This window comes from Galendromus occidentalis, unplaced genomic scaffold (genome assembly GCF_000255335.2).
Source record: "Galendromus occidentalis unplaced genomic scaffold, Mocc_1.1 scf7180000077488, whole genome shotgun sequence".
Classification (NCBI taxonomy): Eukaryota; Metazoa; Arthropoda; class Arachnida; order Mesostigmata; family Phytoseiidae; genus Galendromus; species Galendromus occidentalis.
This window is the reverse complement of record NW_003805476.1, coordinates 740,360-762,676: the sequence shown is the minus strand read 5'-3', so window position 1 is coordinate 762,676 and position 22,317 is coordinate 740,360. Positions and strand designations below refer to the sequence as shown.

The window sequence follows — 22,317 nt, the reverse complement described above, 5'->3', positions numbered from 1 at the left end:
GAGCAGCAAAGCAGGCAGACAGACAGGCACCAAGCAGGCAAGGAAGCAAGCGAGCAAGGGAGCGAGTGAGCCAGCAGGCACGCAGAGAGTAGGCCACACGCAGGGAGCGCGTTCCAGATCGCGCATAGCCCAGGCGAAGTTAGTATCTCGCTGGTTCGCTGCTCTTCTGTCTGACTCACTCACGCACCGATTCAGCAACGAACCGTGCCGTGAGTCCGCGCGCCAACCGTGCCAGTCGGTGGCACAGTAGTTCCTCTCCGGGATCGTTGTGTTCTCTTCCATTAACCCATTCATCCGTAGCTGTTGTTGTTGTTGTTGTTCTTGTTGTTTTTACGCTGACGGTGTTGGTGGTGGTGGTCGTCGTCTTGTCGCTTCGGCTGTCGCAGCATCTGCAACAGCAGCTGCTCAAGTGATTGTGGAAGTGCGACTGGAGTTGTGTGTGGCGACCCATGACGTTTCCAGCTGTTCGTTGTTGAAACTGACACCGTTCAACAGCTGATCTACGCTCTTGTGAGAGATGGAGTGACCGTGTTCTCTTCCACGAAGGAGAAAAACTGACAGAAGCGCAGATGCCGCTTTTCGGCAAGAAAGACTCAACGCGCGGTAGTAAGAAGTCAGTGACTTCGAACTCTAGCGCCGATGGTCACAACGAAGAGAACAAGGAAAACAAAACGTGCAGTACTCCGACGTCGTCCGAGCACTTCTCCAAGGAAAACATCGAGGACAAATATGAGTTTAAGGATCTACTCGGAACGTGAGTTTCAACATCGATAGCGACTCGGAGCGATAGGGAGCTCCTTCCCATTTTCCGAACATCGACTCCGATTCCGGGAAATTCCAGATATGTGGCGTTCCGAGACTTCCTGACACAAGGGATGCTGATCCTGGTTCGGTCGGATCTTCGTTTCGAAACCGGCCACGGCATACCGCTCAACAGATCAATGCCGTGGAACATGGGCGTATATAAGTCCGGGGACGGCATTCTTATGGTGATTGCCGGTGCTGCCGTAAATGATGTGGAAGTTGTTGCCCATTTGTTGTCCGACCTGGGTCCGCTCAGGCGTTGTCCGGGAGACCGACGGCGCGGCGTCAAAGCTCTCGAGGATGCTCCTTGTCTTCTCGCAGAAAATAATCGAATCGGCGGGAAGGGTCCACTTTGGAGCGGAACATTCCTCCGTCTTGGCTTCGGCGGGCGAGGTTGTCGCTTGCCCCAATCTCAGGGCTTCGGTCAGCTACAAGTGTCGGGGTTTGCACGCGAGCTGAATCAGCACTCTGCAAGTGCCTATCGTGGACAAGGGCCCCCACGGGCTCCGGAGTTCAATTGTCACCCTCGACGCCGCCTATCTCCCAGAGTGCCGGATTTCGGCCCTGAGTTCCGCAATACGTTCTTACGCAGGACATGTCATCGGCCCACCGAAATGGTCGACCGACCGACGGAGCAGAGGGACAGATTACCTTGGTGTTGAACTTTCGCTCGAAACCGCAATGAATTTCTCTGACCCTGAACATTCTATCAGGCTCCATGCTCATCCTCGCCGTCGTCATCACACAAATTGTAGGGGCAGCCTTCAAGAGATCAGCAGCCCGTTCGGATTCGACAGCATCCGAATGGCAACGAGAACGTCGGGCTGGGCTGACGACCGTGACCTTGATTCGTAGTAGCTTTTAATAAGTTCGCCTTCGAGGTGCTACTCGATCGCCTCAACTGCTTAATGGGCTCTTGGGATGGATCACGTGTGTATCGGGAGTCATTTAGGCGTTTTCGACCACTACCGCCAAGAAAATGAATTTCTTTTAACCAAACTGACACCGTCGGCATGTCCGTTCGCTCCGCTACTCTGGAAACGTGAACGCGGCGTCATTTGCTGTGGACTAGGTTTCTCACCGCTCTGAATCTCCTGCGAGAATGGAACTCCCACTGCTTCTCTCTACAGAAACTCGGCACCTTGAAGGTTCCAGATAAGGCTCGGAGAGAAGTCCCCTCCATCGGTTTTCCCTCGGCCCTGCTCGATATTTTTTTTCTCGGCGACACTCGATGTGTATCTGGCATCGTTATCGGCGGCCATGTGTCATAATTCTGAGAGACGCTCCAAGCATCGGGGGAACGTCAAATAAAGCGCAGAATTTTCGGGTAATCGGAACGATTCGGGGCTCCGGCAACATCTGCTCCCTTTCCGAGGGAGCATGCGCATGCACATCCGATCGGTGCCGGTACAGCCAGCGGTTCCCGGAAGGCTCGGAATGCCTCTGCGCGCGTTCAAGGCAAACGGAGGAAGGAACCGGAGGCAAAAAGCAAACACGGAGTGCTTCCGCTGCAGTCATTTCGCTCCCGAAGAATATCCATCGACTTGTTTACTTCGGGCTATTGATGTGATCTCGAGGATCAGTCGCGTCGTCTGGTGGCACCTTGTATGATGACGACGACCGACGACTACACACTTTTGTCGCAATGAATGGCTATTCCTGTCTCTTCTTCCTTGGCCAGTCGATGTTTGCACAGAGAAAGGGAGCCTCTAGTGAATAAGCCTAAGCACGACGACGCCAGGAATGAGCTCCGGCGATTCCACGGGAGTAAGCTCAGACGCACATTCACAGCCGTTCTCGTTGCGTTCGACCGTAACCCAACGCCTAAGCCTCTTCGGATGACCGAGCGAGGAAGCTACGTCGACGTCTTGCTCCGGTTTCGGATTTTCGTTCGTATTCCGATCAACTCGAGCGGAGCTATCTGGACGGACGGAGCTGAATCGCCTCGATTTCGTATTTCTCCGGCTTGATGATGTCACACAGCTCCCGAATTGTTGGCGGGATCTTCATCAGAAAGAGATTGTGGACCGACACGATGATGCTTCCCGATCCGCTTCAATCGAGTTTTGTTCCGTCGGCGGTGAACGGGAAAATGTCTCCCGTGGCCGGAAGCGACGGAGATCTGGCGCCTCGAGAACATAATTATTACAGTCGACAACCACATGGCATTCATCATCGGCTTGCGTCGATTTTCCTGCTTCGTGAAGATTCCCGCAGTCGACAATAGGCCACACTTGATCCTTGTCTCACAACCACTCGTTCATCGAGGCGCCCACATCTATGGGTTAACATTCCCGTTGGTCGCGTCAAGTCTCTACGGGAGTTCAATCGAATGAATAGCTGCCAGGGACTTGGAGCTCGCTTACGAATCGATTGAGCCTCCTTGTCGTAGAACTTAGCAATTTCGAAGATTCAACTCCGAACTGGAGATACCCGGAAACGTATCGGAATCTCATTGAGGATTGTCGGGCCGCGGCGAGCGACTCGCGAGGCGAGTTCCCCCTGCGGTCAGAAAGGGAAAAAACACCGAACACGACTGGAGCAATGACAGAGACGTCTGTGTGGTCCCAGAACAGCATGGGATGGCGCGCGCGTGCCTGCGAGCGTGTGCGAGCTCGTCGAGTCCCATCTAGGTTACTGGATATGGGTTATCGGCTAGAATATGTTCTGAAAGGATGTCGTGAAATGTCTAGAGGAGGGAGGAATTCGCGCAGCCAGGAACCACTCGTACGACGGAGGCGCAAGGGGGATACGACAGCTCCCAGTTCCTCCTTCCAAGCGCTCTGGATTCTGCGACAGCTTCGAGAGGCTCTCCGAGAGGTTAGACCTCAAACTCTATTCACAACTAATAGCGGGTAGGAGGGACTAGCCACGGATGAAGTGAACCGGGAACAATACATCTTCCTCCCGAGGGCCAGATGGCGGCCGTCACGAGACCGTTCGCGGGAGAGATCAGATTCCTGCAATCTCCCGATGCCCTTCCGAGAGCCCGAACTCGTTTCCTAGCCCCAACGTTGACGTTCCTATTCGGGAACCTTTCCCGGCGGTTGTAGGAGAGGAAGGAGATCCACGGACCGAGGCGAGCTCCCCGCCTGGAAGAACGCGCACTAGATCAATAGTGACCGCTTTCCGTAACCTCTGACGCGAGTTCGACTCCTTCCCAGGGCTCGCATCGAACTCGTGCTCCATATTGAGTGCCGACGGAAAACCTCGACTCGCTACAGTTCCGTGGTGGGTTGATTCCAGAGAACTGGAGTTCCGGGAGAGGCGGGAAGACGTGCAGTCGGCTCCCTTCGTCGATTATTAACGGCCCGTCAGTTGCAGTTGCGTAGCAGTTGCTCGTTGCAGTCGACGAATTACAGAGGAATGTTGACGCAAGTCTCTGGAAGGGTCTCTGAAAAACGTCAAAAGGCTCTTGCGCTCGTATTGTCGCATCAGCTGCGAAGGGAACTCTGGGAAGAGGGTAGGGAGAGGAACGGCTCAGGGAAAAACGAGAACATCATCCGAAAAGCTTCCAAGAAACCGAGAGGCAGCTCTTTCATTCGGTTTTCGACCCCGAGGAATGATCATGAAGATCGCTTCCTGCAAGCGGTGTCAATTTCCACCCCGGTCCAGATGGCCAGTGAGGAGCTCTTATTGGCGGAAGAAAATCGTCATCCCGAGCTCCACAGAAAAGCTCAAATAGGACTTTTCGTTTTCGAGCCCGACTTTCTCGCGCCTTCACATCGGAGCTCTGAGAGTGTCTTGAATGTGTGTCTTTAGGTGGAAGGGTGTCCGATCCGGGACGCTCAGCATACGACTCCGGGCTTTGTCTCCCGATATAAAGCCCTATGAGTATTTCCCTGTGACAAATTGCGCATCGATTGAACCCCTCAGCCGTGGATGGAAATCTATCTCCCCGTCGATTGCTAGCTTGAGCAATCCCCTTGAGACACAAGCTTCCGACGCAGAGGACTTCGTCTCGCTCAGTCAGCGAGGTATCTGGGCATCTCCATTTCCAGAGTCATCAGTCGTCGCCCGGTGACGGCTTCTGCGAGGCCCTTTCCTGCATGTCGCAATCACGGATACGTTCGTGCACGTCCTGCTCGGGGAAGGGCTCCAAATGGGGAGAATTGATTTCAAAAGATCTAGAGCACTATCTGAAGCTCCACACGGATCTCGATTGAAAACCATCCCGACATTCGTCCTGATGAATTATGGATCCGAGGGTGAACACTTTGGATTTTTGGCACCGCAGTCCAAATCGAGTCACATGTCACATCCCTTCTCTTAACTATCGTATGAACGGGCACTGCAGATTCGCTTCGATTTCTTACACACGGAGGTCGCTCGCGCGGTCCAAGAAATTGATGATATGTGTCCGTATTACTCCCCAAATCCGTGAGAGATTAGGAGCTTTCTCGGGCTGCTACGAGAGTTTGCGGGGATCAGAGGCAGCTCGCCCAGTCAGGCGGAATCCGCGTACGCGGTCACCACTGTTCACGCTCTGTGATGACAGGAGGCCATCTGGGTGGATTAGCCGGGCCGGATCTCGTGATTCGATTCCGAATGAACATGTCAGGAGATATCGCGGGAAAAATCCAAGATGCATTAACGATCGAGGAAGTGGAGTGCAGAGAGAGAAATCGTACTGGGCGGACACCAGCTGCCGTGGATGTCATACGGATGAGCCTCGTTCGACTCGACGGACCAGACGTCCACCGGTAGCCACGCTCATATGACGGAACTACGTTAATTCTATTGGCGGAAAGAGAAGACTCCAACGATGATGAGGACGATGACAGAGAAGGAGATCTTGTCAGAAAGAAGAATCTTGTCCGTCCAGCGAGCTTATGATTGAATTTTACGAGCAAAGCTGCAATCTCAGAACTGCCAGCTAGCTAGCTGGCTAGCTCGCTCGCTTGCCCGCCTGAGTGACTGCGCGCCTCTCAGCCTATCCGAATGGCCGCCGTCTTTTCTCCACGGAGCGGGCAGTCGAGCAGATTGCTCGCAAACGTCCTCACAAACGCGTCTCGAGGGCCGCACCCAGTGACTCACTCACACGGGGAGACCAGTCGTCGCTGTCGCCGACAACGTCGATGATAATAACGAGGGTCCTAGCGAGGAACAAGCAGTCCGCTTCAAGCTTACAAGGCAGCGAGCTTGGCTGCGTGGAAACAGCTCGCACTAAGTTGAGCCCGAGGCGAGATTTCCAGGATGTTGTTCCTCTGCGTCCACGATCCGATTGAGTTGGAAGACATGGAACAGGAAGAGATACGGACGGGTATTCCGGGGAGGAGGGGCGTGGGAAAGACGTAAGCTGCAGAAAGCAATAAAATGATACGACCACAGGACTCACGGGTAAGACGGATACAAGAGCAGAGAGAAATTTAATAATCACATGGAGGAGCTCGCCGGAAATTGACTGGGAAGTTCCCGGGGGTAGGGTTCGATATTTGTTGAACCTAGGGCGTATGAGACGATTTCCTTTTTTCCCCGTCGTCGTCTCGTCGGGTCTTCCGGGGGAAAAAAAGAAGGTGTCGAGCGCTTCCTTTCTATCGAGCGGCGTGGCATTAGGAATCCCACGGATAGTTCACATTCGACTCCTCGCATGGATTTGTACTCGATATAAATTAATTCGACTCGTAGGAGCCTCGAACTCGATGTACACGGTACGCCCCGGCAGTCCAGTGTCGGCGGAAGTTTACGCAAAGATTTCGATCGACTTTCGATTGGAGCTCGCTCGCCTCATTCATCGAATCGATTCTTCGGGTTCGAGGTCAGAAGATGCGCTCGACCGATGCGTCCACACATCCTTTCGGATTTCTTGACTTTTCCTGTCTCACTCCTCGCTCGATCGTTCCATCTGCATCGGGCGCCCGGAACCTTCATCGCTGCACTGACCAGTAGCGACGATGCTCGAGCATTCTCTCCGCTCCAGAGAGATCGATTTGAATCCGAAGTTCAACCGGTGGGGAACGAGAATTATTCGGTCGCGGTCAGAGCCAGCGATGCGAGCCGGCTGTGGAGCGTGTCTCGGAGAACTCAGCCGTCCAGTGGTTGACCGGCAGTGCGCAGAGTAGCTGGTCGCGAGCCAGTTAGGTAGGTACATGTCGGGCGGAGTCCACTGTTGCGACTGCGGGTGCCGAATACGGCGGAGACAAGGCAGCGCGATGGAAAGCTTTTATTTTACCTCTTTCTGTCGCTCACTATCGCTGTTCCTCTCTCCATCGCACGGCTTGGCCGGACTGAATCGCGCTGGCGTGCCATGGAAGCATAGAGCTCTCACGAAGGGCGCGAATGGTTCCAAATGACTTCTACGAGGGAGAATTTACGCGCTATTTACGAGAGCGTATACACGGCTCGTTTCGGAGAAGAGAGTTTCCGCGCGGGTACCGACGACCATCGGGCAAGCGGTCAGAGCTGCGCTATGGTTACCGCCGCGACAAACCGTGTCCTCGCCGGTCTCATATCTGCATCGACGAGCTATTGTTGTGATTATGGGAGGATCCCGCAAGCGAATGAAAGGCGTAACCGGATTGACGCACAATCTTCGCACAGCCAGGATCAGCACCGATTCAATACACTGAGCTGTTGGAGTCTACCGCGGAGATTCACTTGGTGATCTCGAACATAAATAGAACCACCGAGGCTGAAAGGTGCTCCTAGTGTCGAAAGCCCTCGTCTGGATTCGTCTCTAATCCCCGAGAATGCGCTTCTACTGCAGCTTTTCCCTCTTCTACTTCCGGAGTGGACTGCGCGTGGCAGCCTGGCGGAGACCCCCGCGTGGCTTTTTGGAGTCTCCAAAAAGTTTGAGGAAACCTAATCCCGACAGCTCCAGGAATTTCACTCAAACTTCCTCGACGGATGCTTCTTGATGGGTCTCGCCGAACGCATGGAGAATCGGCAAGAGATATGGAGCAAATCCGATCAGAGTCCGCTTAGATCGCGACCGATACCTGATCGAGAGAAGAACAACTTTCCCATTCCGATCCTACAGCGATAGGCCGAGGTTTTGATAAGGAAGTGCAATTTATGTCTTTTCTCGACCACGGAGCTGTACGCCGAGAAAGCTCGACGGATCCCAGCCGGCCGCCAGTCTCGTAATCAATTAATCGAGGCTGTAGTACTGTGATAGCTGGAGAAATACGGGAGGGAAAAAATTCTATAGAGTTTTTTCTATTTTTTTTTCTATTTCTCACTACGACATCGAGGATCATCTGTCATCATGGTTTCTCCGAGCTTCCAGTGGGAACTCCTTCCTCGGAATCGCATGGACACCATGTGCGTGTTCGACAAGATGATGTTCTGACCTCGTGCAAAAAAATATGGTGTTCTCAAACGAGAGTTCTCTATAGCTAATCGGCTGAGAGGGAGCGTGAGCGCTGAACTTCCTGCCACGGTGATTACTTCGGGAACGGTCGGCTGCAGATCACCGTTGGGAGTAATTTGCTCCTGCGCTCTCATCCACGCGTTCCTGGCATTCCGTATGCTCAGGTCTCTCACGGCTCCCATCGCACAGCGCGAGTTTGTGAGTACGCGCGTCTGTATATATCAGAGCCGATATTGATTCTCGATCTGGTCGGAGCGTAGAGCTTCGCCACAAGCCTTCGGATGCTCACTGCCTACCGCCAGCAGTGAGTCCTACTCTATAAACTGAAGACTGGGAGTATGATTGATTCCTGCTCTTCTTCCCGCCTGCTCCGTCGGTCCTTCGACCTCCTGCTCCTTTTCGGAAGCTTACACTTTCTTTCCGAACGGGCTTCGCGAACTGAAGCTGAGACAAAGCTCTGGATCCACATCCGAGTGGTTCCAAAAGGAGTCTCAGACCACTGTGTAAGGAGAAGGAACAAGCCTAGGCCGACAAGGAAAGAGTTCTGGACCGAGTTCACGCCTCCGTACGGTGGAGACCCTAAGGCCAGGTTTCATGGAATCAAGGCACCCGGTCATCGAGCTCAGAATAGCCAGATGTCTGGATCCCGTGTGATGTTCGGATGCGAATCTTGCGCAAACTGCAGCTGAGACCGATCTTACGTATTCCTCCTTTAGCGCAGCGCCTGAGCAGCGCTGGCGCCGCACTGAGCTCGCACCTCTGCGGTATTCGTTTCAGTGTTTCCCTCACCCTACCCACCGTGGAATCCACAGGACTGGGAAGACGTTTCAAAAGAGCTGTTTACCAGGGTCTAATCCATGGAGGCTACGACCCTACGTTATCATGGCTCCTGCAAATAATTGGCGACTGCTCGCAGGAGCGGTGCTGGCTTCTGTCGCGGTCGTCGCGTCGGTCTATCGGTTCGGCCAGCTGGTCGGTCCGCCCACCGCTACTAACTTTTGGCTGGAAGGTCTGTCACAGACTGAAGACTTCTTCTTGACAGATGCATGGGTCCGACCACGTACGAATGCGAGGAACACTCCTTCTGACGGAACGCGGCGTCAAACTCATTTCATAGAAGAAGATCGACTCATCCTCAATCAAAAAAGGGAGGGGAGTACGCCGATGGGAGCTGATCGGGGACTTTGGGGCCGAATACGTGGGGAGATCCTGGGGGAACGAGGAGGGTCTCTTCCGTTCGGAGCAGTTCGATGATTGCTTCTCGGGAGCCGTAAAGCGCTGTGAGTGTATTCCTATGAAGCCGACGAGTACCCCGCCGCCGAAAGCGACCGACAGAGTTGGCCGGCTCATATCGGGAGATGCACTATTACACAGAGTGTCTGTTCCTTGCTCCGGTGGTTCGTGGTGCGAACTCTCCTCCGGAGCCGCTTGTGATTCCTTCAGCTCTTCGTACTTGGTAACGTCAGTGCCACCAGATGAGTAATAGGGTCATTGGGGAGTCGACGCAGGAACGCTCTCGCTGAGGAAGGCTCTTGAAAAGGGACACTGACACTGCGAGAATCCCCGCACTCTCACGATTCGCGCCTATCGACGGAATCGTCTCTCGCCCCCGTCTTCCGCCAGAAAACGAATATGCTTCGGAAGATCAACATTTCTGGCCTCGGCGGCGATGGGTACACTCCACTTCTGGAGAAAGACGCCCACAAAGTTCCCCCGGGCGAAGAGGACGAGGACTAGAAGTGTGGAGATGATTCTGCTGCACCAATATGTCTCTCGCTACGCCTGTCACTGGGAGCAGACGAGATGGCGGTAAGCCTTCGCGCAATCAGGCGACCCAAAAGTCGGGCGACCGAGGAAGCCAGAGAGACAAGGCCCCTCATGCAAATGTACGGATTTTCGTCCATTCGCGTGACATGTTCTGATAGCCTTGGGTGTCCAACGCGATGCCCTCGCGAATCTGATGGCGTCCATGGGACGGTCGAATTCACCCTGCGACACAAAGGCGACAGCCGGAATACACTCCCTAGTGAAACACGATCTCATCAGAAGCGATGGCATCCGTCAGGCAGGTTTTCAATAAACTTCTTTTACGGATCCAGCTCCCGATCGAAATCCGCTGACGTCTCGAGCGTTGGGTATCAGGCCCCGAGGTGTAAAATTGTGGAATTCCGAACTTTCTCGCACAGAGATTGAATCAGCTGCAGCTGACGGAGCGTGAGTGATGCGAAGCTCCCACGGGCGGGCGCCGGGTGTCAAGCGGCTGAAGTTTTGGTGAACAGCGCCGACGCTCACATTCGATCGACTCCCTCGAAATTCTCCCGAATCCGACGCTGGAACTCCGGCAGAAGGATTGCTATTCCCCGTATTTCTGTTGGGCGCTCACATGTGAAATGGAGCCGCCATCGCAAGGCCCTCTTCCTCCTACTCACAGGACCTCGCGCTGAACGGCATAAAATTTGTCGGCAATCTCGTGGCTCGTCACAGCGAGGAACATTTTCCGCCGCCCAATGGAAAGACGAGTTCCCCCTTCCATCGACTCCTTCGTTTCCGCCCGCGGCGTTCCTGTCACCGCGATTCCGTCATTTTCGACGCTGTCGTCCTTGAAATTGGGAGGAATTTGCCGCCCTGTTCTCGGCTGCTCTAGGGAGCGAACGACAGACGATCTTCGAGAGGTCTGCTCCCCCGCCGAGATGACACACAGGGTGTGGAGAAGTACATACGAATGGTACGACATTCATCGGAAGTTTGACATATCTTCTTTTCTTTCAGGGGTGCGTTCTCGCAAGTGGTTTTGGCCGAAAGTCGTGAGCGACCCGGCGAGATGTACGCTGTGAAATGCATCGACAAAAAGGCGCTCAAAGGCAAGGAAGATTCCTTGGAAAATGAAGTCAAGGTACTCCGGAAACTCAAGCATCCCAACATCGTTCAGTTACTCGAGACGTTCGAGGATCGGAATAAAGTCTACCTCGTCATGGAGCTGTAAGTTATTTCCTTGCCAGAGATCTCCCCTGGCCTCCCGTCGCACGGGCGGGAACGATGACTTAAATCATCCACCGCGGGAATGCGTCGCGTGAACTCGATTCGTCGATGGGGTGAACAGCGACCCTCAAAATCATTGTCGAAAACTTCGAGCTTGAAGAAAGCGCTTCGAGAGCTTGCAACAATCCTGTTTTATCGCTCCGCTGGACTGTCAATATTGGGAGAAATCATCGGAAAATGGGACGAGGGAACATCAGCGACCTGATTAGAGACGAACGGAACCGAATTCGTTAACAGCTGGATGAGGAGAAACGCCGAGTGAAAGTGTTTCCGCTCGCGGCGACAAACGGAAGGTTCGCTATTAAACGATCATTTTCCGTTCCGCAACCGCCCATTTTTCGCAAATGCACTCTGGTCCCCCGTCAGCATCGGAAAATTCGATAATCCCGGCAATTAGGTAGTGACTTAGAGCGGCTGAACGCAGACCGATCGGCCAGACTCGATGGAGGAGATTCACCGACATTGAACACTGGAAAAGCCACCATAAAAAAAACGAGCCATCCGAAAAAGCCTGAATTGTCGGGGTTCTATCAGGCGCCGGGGGGGGCCGTCCTCTCGAGTGGCCCAGCGAGTGAGCGCTCAGCGCTATCGCACGCAGAGACTTCCGAATGCTCCAAGCGGCCAGTGCGGAAGCCAGAGTGCTGGACAAACACATCAGGGAGGGTACGGCGGACTTTCGTTCCGGAGAACGCGGTCGGGAGTGACCAAGAGGAAACCAGAGAGGGTCAGATAAGAGCGTGTCATCGAAAGAGGCACGGAGGGGTTGTTAGGGGCTCGTGCGACAACGAGCGGGCGGCCTTGCTTGGACGTGACCCAAGGCTGTCTCCTGTGGCCCAATAGGCTCAGAGGAATAATTTGGAGCATCTCAAAATAGCTTGATCTGCGGTCGAGCACGACCCTTTTCATGCACAGTTTGATCCATGGAAAACTCCCCAGGGAATCCACATAACACAGAGAATGTCGCGATTTTATTCCCTGGCCGCGAAACACGCCCCGCTCAAAAACGGTGCGGTGAGTTGCTGTCGCGATTCCATAAACGAGGTCGATTCATGCGACGGATGCCCAACGCCCAAGAAGCTTCGGAGGCCCGCGAGAGCTTTTGCTGCGATTCCCGATAAATGAATGAAATGCCTCAATCGCTCGCCGTGCCATTGGCTGAGAATCGAAGGAATTTCGCTATAGCTTCGGTACCTTGTTCATTCCGGAGATTGAGGTCCTCTCATGCTTGCCACTATCGATGTTATTCCCCATCGATCCGGCTCTTGTGAACATATCATTATTATTCGCCTAGAACAGTGAGATCAGAGAAGAAGGTCACAAGATTCCACGTCAATAATCATGCGCTCAAGGTCGAGAAGAGTAAACACTGCAGAGGAGCTTTGCCCCGGTGTTCATGGACGGAGAAACGGACGGGAAAGCAGACGAAACGTCAACTTAGCTAATAAAATGTTCTCCCACCGCTCGAGGAATGAGTGAACGATTGCCATCTGGGCCGACTCCTGCCGTTTCCAGCGCTTTCGTTCCGACGACTCGCCAGATGATTCTCTCGTTTCGCTCTATTCAAAGCTGCGAGAGCAGCGACTCCTTTCGAAAGAGAATTCGCTTAGCAGACTTTCTCCACTTACTGAGTATTTTCTCTCCATTTGCAGCGTGACGGGGGGTGAACTATTCGACCGAATTGTAGAGAAAGGCAGCTACACAGAACAGGACGCATCTCATCTCATCAGACAGATTTTGGAAGCGGTGGATTACATGCACTCACAGGGTGTGGTCCACAGGGACCTAAAGCCCGAAAACTTGTTGTACTATTCGACAGAGGAGGAATCCAAAATCATGATCAGTGATTTTGGTCTCTCGAAAATGGAAGATTCCGGAGTGATGGCGACGGCATGTGGGACTCCGGGCTACGTCGGTGAGTAGTTTTCATCGTTCGTCATACACCAGGGGTGAACACCGACTCTCCGTTTTCCGTTCGCATCGTTACGAGTTCTCTCACGCGACCTTCTCGCGTGGCCCGGCGTAGTCGCTCCGCGACACAGCCGTTTTTGAGCGTTCCTCCAATTCCTTTCAAGCGAAAAAATTGATCTGCGTAGATACCGAATTTGTGTACGAATGTACTGGAGACCTCATTCCGCTCGGCGTAGGGGTCGGCAACCTGGATCCAACCCGGGGATAAAATCGTATCCGATTGTTTCAGCCCCGGAAGTCTTGGCGCAGAAACCTTATGGGAAAGCGGTCGACGTCTGGTCTATGGGCGTTATCGCCTATATCCTCCTTTGTGGATATCCCCCGTTTTACGACGAGTCTGACGCTAACCTGTTCGCCCAAATCCTCAAAGGTAAGATGGAGTACAACAAGCTAGAATTCCGCTCACGTCCGCTGTACTGAGATGAAGAGTCCAATTAGAAGACAGGAGACTGTACGAGATCGGTTCGGTCAAGCCTGCTGGCCTTCCGACCTGCCAGTGGGTCCTCCAACCGAGCGACCGACCGACCGGGCGCCCGCTTGAGCCATCGGCCAGGAAAATCGAAGAAGGCCAGCACGGCTCGTCCAGACGACTCGATGAGTTCGCTCCCTTTTTCCCCGCAAAGCTCAGGCAACTCTCGAAGCAAGAATGCCGACCATGCTGTGAGGAAAAAAGGTCGTTAGGTGAAGAGGGACTCTTTATCTGTCCGCCTTACGCCCGCGTAGATCCGATCAATCAGCATGGATTAGCATTAGGATCATGTGCACCAGTTGTATGTTCAATCTACATGATTCCAAGGCTCACCCACGACGCCGACGTACTCAGGGCCGCTCGCTCCCACTTGGAGTCCGCCGCCGGGACCGAGACTCTTCGTTTTCGGTTTGGTACGCTGTGGTGGGGGAGGCTTCCATTGCCGCTTTGAAACTCCGATTCCGCCACTCACGACCGCTAGCCACCAGTTACCAGTCGGAGATCGGTGCCGGAACTGATCCAGGCGACTCTCCGATTTCCTTGACGTTCAACAACTCGCTGATGTTCAGTCTTGGGAACGAACTCCGCTCCATTCGAATGCTCCGCTAGTCGGGGAGCTGAGAAACGACCGGTTGACCGATTCCATTCGGAACGCAACTGACGCTGGCCGGTTCTCATTGAATTCTTCCTGCAGTCGTTGATTTCTTCCTCGTTCCCCCTCCATCCGAATCGCTCCGTCCCACCGACCGGCTGTCGATTTCGGTTTGGGGGAAATCGCTGCTTGATCGGAATGTCTTCGCGGAGCCGGAATAAGAAAAATGACTTCTTCACTCCCTAGTTTTAGTTCCGCATTCTTTACCTTGCCCCATTATTAGTCGAAGAAATTAGGCGACTAGTTACTTGAGGAAAGTTACGAGCCTGCCGTGCCACCCGCATCGGGTGACTTCTCGATATCGTGTTTCCATATCAATTTTCAGACTGCACAATGATTTCGTTACCGCGGTCGATTTCTGGAAATTCGCCTCCTGAGCGATTCATGACACCTGAGCGATAGAATAATGAATAAATCCGCGCGTAAGAAGACGAGATGATTCAGTCGATATTCTAAGGATAGGAGATATCCTCTCCTACCGTCGAGGAAGTGCGAAAAGTTCGAGCTCATGTTTTGGGACGCTGCTCTCGAGTTCCCTCGACCCTCACGCCCTGAAGAAGCTTCGGAAAGCAATATTCCTGAGAATCCAGATTAATGGCGATTCGATTCACGAGCCACGATCTACTAACTATCGCCACGAAGATCATCCGAGTCCGATATGTTTCGGTTCTGTCGCCTAAGCTCTGTGAAATTGACGACATTCCCCAATGTTTTGCAGGCGAGTTCGAATTCGATTCCCCCTATTGGGACGACATCAGTGATTCAGCTAAAGACTTCATCCGACACCTGATCTGTGTGGACGTCGAGGGTCGGTTTACCTGTCGACAAGCGCTCGGTCATCCCTGGATATCTGGGAACACGGCCTCCTCGAAGAATATTCACGGTTCTGTCAGTGAGCAACTGAAGAAAAACTTCGCGAAAACAAAATGGAGGGTGAGTAAAGAGCAGACTGACCCCTCCCCCGTCCCGAATTCTTTGCGGGGTGACATCGCGCCATATCGAGAGAAGAAAAAGGTCCAGCGTCGTCTCGGGAGGTGCGAAGGCCATTGGTGAAAAGGTCAATGGAGCAACTTGGCCAGCGAGACCCTTCAATGTCAGCTTATGCATCGATTCCCGTATTCTCCGATATTCCATCGGCGAGTTGATCGATCGAGTCAATCGGCAACCGAAGTTCGAACGGAGCTCCCTCAAGCAGCGGTCTCGCAGCTTGAGACAACCAGCTGTTTCGCTTTAATTTATTATCAATTAGTGTGACAAAGTCCTCCCGGGCGAGTGCGTTGCAGAGTTCATTCAGTCGAAAAAGAACTCCCAAGACCCATCTGACAGATAGTCGCTGTCGGTTGCGTCTTGCGCTTGGACACGCATCGATGACCGCGACCGAAGTTTCTGAGAGCGAACTTTCTCTTGCTAAAGATCCAGCAAACACCGGCTTGACGTTGTGTTTCTCTTCTCCGTTCACAGCAAGCCTACAACGCAACGGCTGTGATACGACAAATGCGAAAATTAGCCATGGGATCTCAGTCATCGTCCGGCCAGACTTCACCGCAACCTCCTCCGGCAGGAAACTCCTCAATAGCCGAAGCATCGACTGCAGCCTCTGATTGAGATCACCGTGCCGCGCAAATCTCACTTGGGAGGCGAGACACCGAGGATCCGAGTCTCGAACGACCTCCTCCGAATCTTTCTCCGTCTTTCCCTCGAATTCTCTCCCGACTTCCCCAACCATCCGCTCCTGGACCTCCCTCTTATCTAATCCTGCTTCAACGACTGATCCACCCCACATGCGCGTGAAGTGAAAAGATTTGAGACCCTGATCACCATCAAGCACCATTGGTCTTGTCTCCACCATTGAGTCAGCATCGACAATTCGATCGTAACCTTGATAGTATTACCTACCTACTAGGGATGTTTGCAATTATTGCGGTCATGAATCATGGTGAGCCCTCATATCGTCAATCGGAATGCAGCAGGTCGTCTCTCGCGTTTTTACTCTGTTCCGACGCTTATGTCGTCGGTAGATATCAAAGGCTGGATTTTCCGCTTCTGAGGAGCCTAACCTGAGAGGGCCTCAGAATATTTTTGTTGTTGAGCGTTACGGGGATATGTGGATGATGAGGAGATAGAGGAATCGGAGCCTGAAATGAGGCGAGCTCTCGTGCGATCTACGAGAACGAATCCGGATACTCTATTGAGTGATTTGCAGGAATTTCTCGGGACCTCCGAAATTACTGGATTGGAGCGAAACGGCTTCGGACAAGTTTGCTCGGGTTTTCCCACACGTTGATTCCTGAATGCTGCTCGTCTGGAGGGGTTGGGGACCCGGAGGAAGGATAAGCGAGGAGGGAACGACCATATCAGGAAGGGAAACACAATGCAAAGTTAGATAAACGGATCTCGAATGGGCCGTGGGCGAAATCAGTGAATATACTCATTCCAATTCGGACCCATCCATGGAAGCATCGGTCTGGGAGATGAAGTCGGAAATTTCTCGGCTCGGAAGTCTGAGGAGACATTGAGCGTAGTCACCGACGTTTATTCGGGAGAAGTTCCCTCCTCGTCTACCTCGGCTCGGTTCGACAAATCTTCTTTCTGGGGACTTTTCGACGCATGGCGGATGAATGGAATACGGCGAGGACTAGCACGAGAGCAAGGTGGGGAATCTTTGAGTGAGTGAGGATGTGTGAGATCCACCTTCGAGAGCGTTTCTCTGCTTTCCGGTCGAAGCATACCTTCTCTGTGCCGTCGTTTTGGAACTTTCTATAGACTCGCTCAAACGGTGTCGCGCAGTCGGCAAATCTCTCCGTTCGATTGAGGTTCCGAGTGAATGTGTCTCTCGCGCCGGTGACCGCTTCGTCGTCCCAGAGTTTCCCACGACGAGTGTCCTTCACCCTCGACAGCCTCGTCTGCGCGAGCTCGTGCGTGAATGCTTGCATGCACGTTTGCACCTTCTCCGACATCGTGCTTGTATGGAGAGATAAATACTTCCAATCACGCCTCTACCTCTCTCAAGGACACAGCGCGAAATGTTGTCAGCATTTAAGCGAAAGTAGCCGAGGCTAATATCCTCGAGCTCGTGGCATGCTCTCGCTCATCCTTCGGTGAGGGATTTGAGTTCTTTCTTCCCACGATACCCCTGATCGCTTTGCGGACTGAGTCAACACTGTTGTCATCGAAAGTCCCGGATATGCGAGATCCGTCCCCGCTCGGGACGAGGTATATGATACTCCCTGATTTCGGATCGATGGAGGAGGTCGCAACTTCAACTCGACTCCCAGTTCAGAGGAGAGTTTGCGAGAAGCTATCAGACGAGAGGAGGAATGTGACTGAACGACACTGGAATGGAATTACGAGTTGAATCCTGAGAAACTTCCATTTTGAGGCTCTTCTGAAAGACCGTAGTCGTCAAGATTCAAAGCGAGGTGTTCGAGACTGCTCACAATTAGCGCGGGTAGCGAAAAAACGGAAGATTCACCGTGAAGGTTTCAAGGAGGAAAGGCTCAACGACCCGTATCCGATCCGGCTCATGAACAGCTACACTAGGGATACAATAGAAATAAGCAGAAGCGATTTTTTTATGATTCTTCACATGGGGTGTGGCGCGACTCGGGAGTCGAGCGGACGAAGTCAGTCGAAAGGATTGAATTTCCTCGATCTGTGAATGTCAGCTCACATGCCGGCCGACCGCTCATTAGATGGACCTCCCTCTAGCAAATATTCAGAAATCCGTTCTCCAAGGTGCTCCGTCAGGGGTCCGTACCTCCGATCGGCCCGAACCGGGTCGGTGCGTCGTGGAACAACACAAGAATGATTCATGTGGGTCAACGACGTGACAAAAGGCACACTAACCCGTACTGGCTACGAAGTTCAACGTGTCCACACAGGGTCTGTTCGAAATGCTTCACCTTTAAAGAGAGTCGTATTCTTTCATTGGTGGTGATCGGCCAAGAAATACTGCCCATTAGGCTTCGTCTTGTGAAGACTGATGCGAACTCGTCCTCTTCATCCTCGTTGATTCCTGACGATAACCGCTGATCTTATCGAGGATCTTAGTCTTTAGTGCACTCTGAATAGAGTTATTCGTTCTTTTCATCCAGATTCCGATACATCGTATCACTTGATCTCGTCTCAGAATTGCCGAAGTCTGGCAAGTACTACTTGAACTTTGGAGCTTCAGCGTGGGCGTTTCACAAGAAAACTCCGGGCGATTCATGACCGATTCCAGCGGGGAGGGATGAGCTGTTCCAAGTTCAGAAAGCGCGACTGCTCCCCCTCATCAGCGACTTCGAAAGTTCTGCCAATGGTGATGATCATCATGACGATAGTCTTAGAAACGGTGGAGGTAACGACCATGGTGAATGGGACGATTTTGTCGAAAGTGGAGCTGAAAATCATGATAGACCGGTTGAACGAGTGATTGTTGTATGCGAGCAGTGTGTTTGAGAGAGAAATATCGTGAAGGAAGGAAATCTCAGTTTCGACTTTTATCTATTTACATATGTGATTCTCCAGAACTCTGTTGATCAAATAGTCGCCCAGACGGGGTATGATGTTCGAGGATACCCAAAGACTTCCCCCTATCCTCTATAGTAATTGATCATTCATGCTGTAGCTCGCGGGCGTTTGCCTTGAGGGGAAAGACAAGGAAAAATATTGGGAAAAATCATCATTGATTACCTACTTATACATACAGAGCTGTTTTTGAAATGCTATGCATAAGCAACAATAAATAATGAATTTCAGAGGTAAGATGAGCTATTTAAAGAAGTTACACTCATAACAACCACAAACAAGGTTGATAAGATTGGAGCATCGCAGGTATTGAATATGACTATGATGATTTAAATGAAATATGAAGGATAATAGTGCTGAATAAATCGTGGTGGTGTGACATGTCGCTCGAAACGTCCAAACTCCTCGTTTTGTCATTGTGAAGCGCTTCGAAAACATAATGAGGTTCAGGGCGCAGCGCAGCGGCGCCATCTTGGGTGCGTTCCGACGTCGGGGCGAGAAGCTTCGGTAAGTACCCTCTCAACATCCCGACTCATCGGTCACCAAGAGTAGGCAAGATTCACTTGCCGAGGCGGAGTCCCGGAAAGGTCCGGAGCGAGGAGAGAAGAGAAATCTTGTGCAAAAATAAGACGGCTCCGAACGTAATTCCATCTCGTTGATGACTTTTGTTCCGAAAGTTTCTCCCCTCCGAGTCTTTGAGTTCTCCCAAGGTCAGGCTAGGAACAATGATGGGATGCGACTCCGATTTGGTCACGAACAACGGGAGGTTTCCCAGGATTCGGGAGCAGCGTCACCGAGAGGCTTCGCGGGACTCTCACAGAATTGAACACCGAGCAGATGGGCATTGATTCCTCGTAGAGTAAAAACACTTATCCGAAGAGACTCCAGGAGGAAGGAACTCGCCACGAGTAGTTGCGCGGATCTGCCCTTCTCCCCAGGTTGGCGAGTAGGCTCTGTCCTCGGTGAGCAGGAAGGACAACAATTAGGTAGGATGTTTCTCAGAGCCAAACCCGAGTATTGATTGTGCACGGCGAATACTCAGTCGCCGCGGATGACGGGATTCTCTCTCCAATTGACTTGTGTGCAGTAACGGAGACCGTCTCCCGAAAGGGAAGCGCGGCCGGCGTTAAAGCCACCTTCGGCAGTTTAAAGCCTTTCGGATCTGGATGTCCTCCGCCCAGGGACCAAGCCTTCGGATCTTCATCGCTGCGCCAATCGGATGGCTAGCAGAGTGACAGTCTAGGACAGCGAGACGGGAGAGTTCTGAACGGAAAGTTGCTACACATTGCTCAATGTCAAGTCTGAGGAAAAGTAGGAGAAAAAGTGAACAGGACGTGCTGGGGTAGCGCGGGCAATAATAGGGAGAGCAGCCCTTCCGGGCGGGCCGATGATTGAGTGAGGAGGTAATCATGAGTTCTGAGCCAAGGCCGGCTACAGACATCCGAGCTCCCTTCCGATTTCCGATTTACTGTTGGTCAGGGGGTAGACGAGCGATGAATGTTCCTCGATGAATCGGATTTCGTCGCGAGATTCGCGCATTGACTCGATCGGAAATGTTTTCCGCTGCTCAGTCCGGGCTGCGATCTGATAGCACGTTCCCTTAGATGTCGGACATCGACCCCGCGTTATCCGGAGGTCCCGGGCAACTTTGTAGCGACCGCGAGCGCCGGAGAGCTTCTCAGAGTCTGAGCTACTTACCCAAGATCGAGTTTCGAAGAAGCCCCGATTGTAGATTGTTGCTTCGAGCTGAGACGCCAGTGTCTACAACTCGTACTCACAAGAGCAATACCTCTGACGGAATTACGTTATTCCTGGATGTGAGGGAAACCCGAAAGGGAGCGCGAGCTGCGAAAGATTTCCCACGATTTCGCTCCGGTGGTATGCATTCATTTGCCGGTTTCCTCATCGGATGTGGATTGGGACATTCTTCACTGCCAAGTGTTATAGGCAGGAAGTTCCCTCCAGCAGGTGGGAACCTCCGCTGAGGAAGAGGGTGAAAACTGTAGGAGACCTCGAGCCGGCTTACGCTTCCAGGTTCCATGTTTGCTCAATTCCGATTCGAAGCGCTCTACCTCGACGGGCTCCCTCAAGAACTGATCGGCCGGTATGGAGGGTAGCGCGAAGTCATTCAAGCGTCGGGAAATCCTCTGGTCAGCGTGTTGGACTCGTCCTTCGCGGTCTCACGTTCCGATTCGCGGCGGGTCGCTCCTCGCTCCAACCTCATTCATTGGAAAAGCTTGACGGTGCATCGGTTCAAGGCTCTGTGTCCATCAAGGCTCCCGGCTTCGATCCATCCGCGTATATTTGCCTGTTGGATCCATTCTGGACGTCTGACCTCATCGATCAGCCCGGGGCGTGAAACATTGGCTGTGATCAGGGAATATTACATAGTCCTACGAGCTCCATCCTGAGCGAGCCCCTGAAACACGAAGGACGGGAACTAGTCCTGAAGCACAAGTGGCGGCAGCTACTCCCGAAGCACGAACGGAGGCTTCGGATCACATCACAGCAACTCGATGGCTGTCTCGAGAAGAACGGAGCTTCTTTCGGCCGCCGTCTGGGCCGCGCCCGGAAGGCTCATGCAACTATACATATGCATATACCTGACCTGGCCGAGCCTGGCTCGTGGCGGCTCCCTTCTTAAACGGTCTGATTGAGCGGCTTTGACCTGCGGAACACGGGTATGAACAGAAGTCAAAAGCAGAGAATAAGCCACCCAAGGCCAACGGTCAGCCGGCGCCCATCCTCTAAGGGAGCTTGTCAGCTGGAGATACATCATCCATTCAAGCAATAGCACGACGAGCCTAATTTGTATTCTTGGCGGCCCAAGCTGAATGTGATTGACTCCAGTGCTCTATCACCTGATCCTGATTCCGTCCGTTTCCAGTACGGATGGGTACGCGTTTTCTGAACGTTCCGCGACGAGGGACGGAAACGAACACCCCGTCCGCCTCGACGAGAACCAACGCCCGGCTGTGCTCCATCGAGTCGATGCAATGGACCTACTTGAGCCTTGAGCTCGACTCTGAAGTCTGCCAGTCCGCCGAGCTTGAAAGAGAAGTTCCTGGAGCTGAGAAAAAGTGGAAGCCTCATTGGTCGAAGACTCCGTGGGTTGATGTATTTCCGAGAGGAAGCTAGAGGCGGATGGCGCTCGACGCTCTGTTATCTTTCTTGCGCAGCTCAAGCCAGGTCCTGATGCGCACGGGGACTCTCAGCGAGGAAATCGTTGCAGGATTCTTTCGGGGCTGTCGATTTTCAAATTTCTCTGAATCTTTAGGACTCCGCCGAACCGTTCCCGCCATATAGATCATCACAGAGCCGTCCCCGAGTTCGGGCTGCTCTCTGTCAAGCATCTCCTCGAGTACCATCCGAGCCAGCTCGTGTCAGGTTTGCTTTGGCTCCTCTCCCTCACCCCCTCCCCTATCACATAATTTCCGTCCTGGAAGGATACGCAGACGTAGATCGGTGGAATCGACGGACACAGAGGATCTCTGTCCTGAGGTTGCCCCCGTTTTCATGAATATACAACGCTGGAGACACTACCCGCACCGATACTTTTTAGCT

At 52.9% G+C, this 22,317-nt stretch overlaps 1 protein-coding gene across 1 annotated transcript; it reads left to right on the top strand.

Moving 5' to 3' along the window:
- The first annotated feature begins 569 nt into the window (after positions 1-569).
- On the top strand, positions 570-15,849 carry CaMKI (Calcium/calmodulin-dependent protein kinase I). Its single transcript, XM_018640560.2, has 6 exons — positions 570-754; positions 10,886-11,095; positions 12,805-13,067; positions 13,353-13,493; positions 14,963-15,177; positions 15,706-15,849. The coding sequence occupies exons 1-6, from the start codon at positions 570-572 to the stop codon at positions 15,847-15,849; spliced, it is 1,158 nt and encodes a 385-aa protein (XP_018496076.2).
- The last annotated feature ends 6,468 nt before the right edge of the window (positions 15,850-22,317 follow it).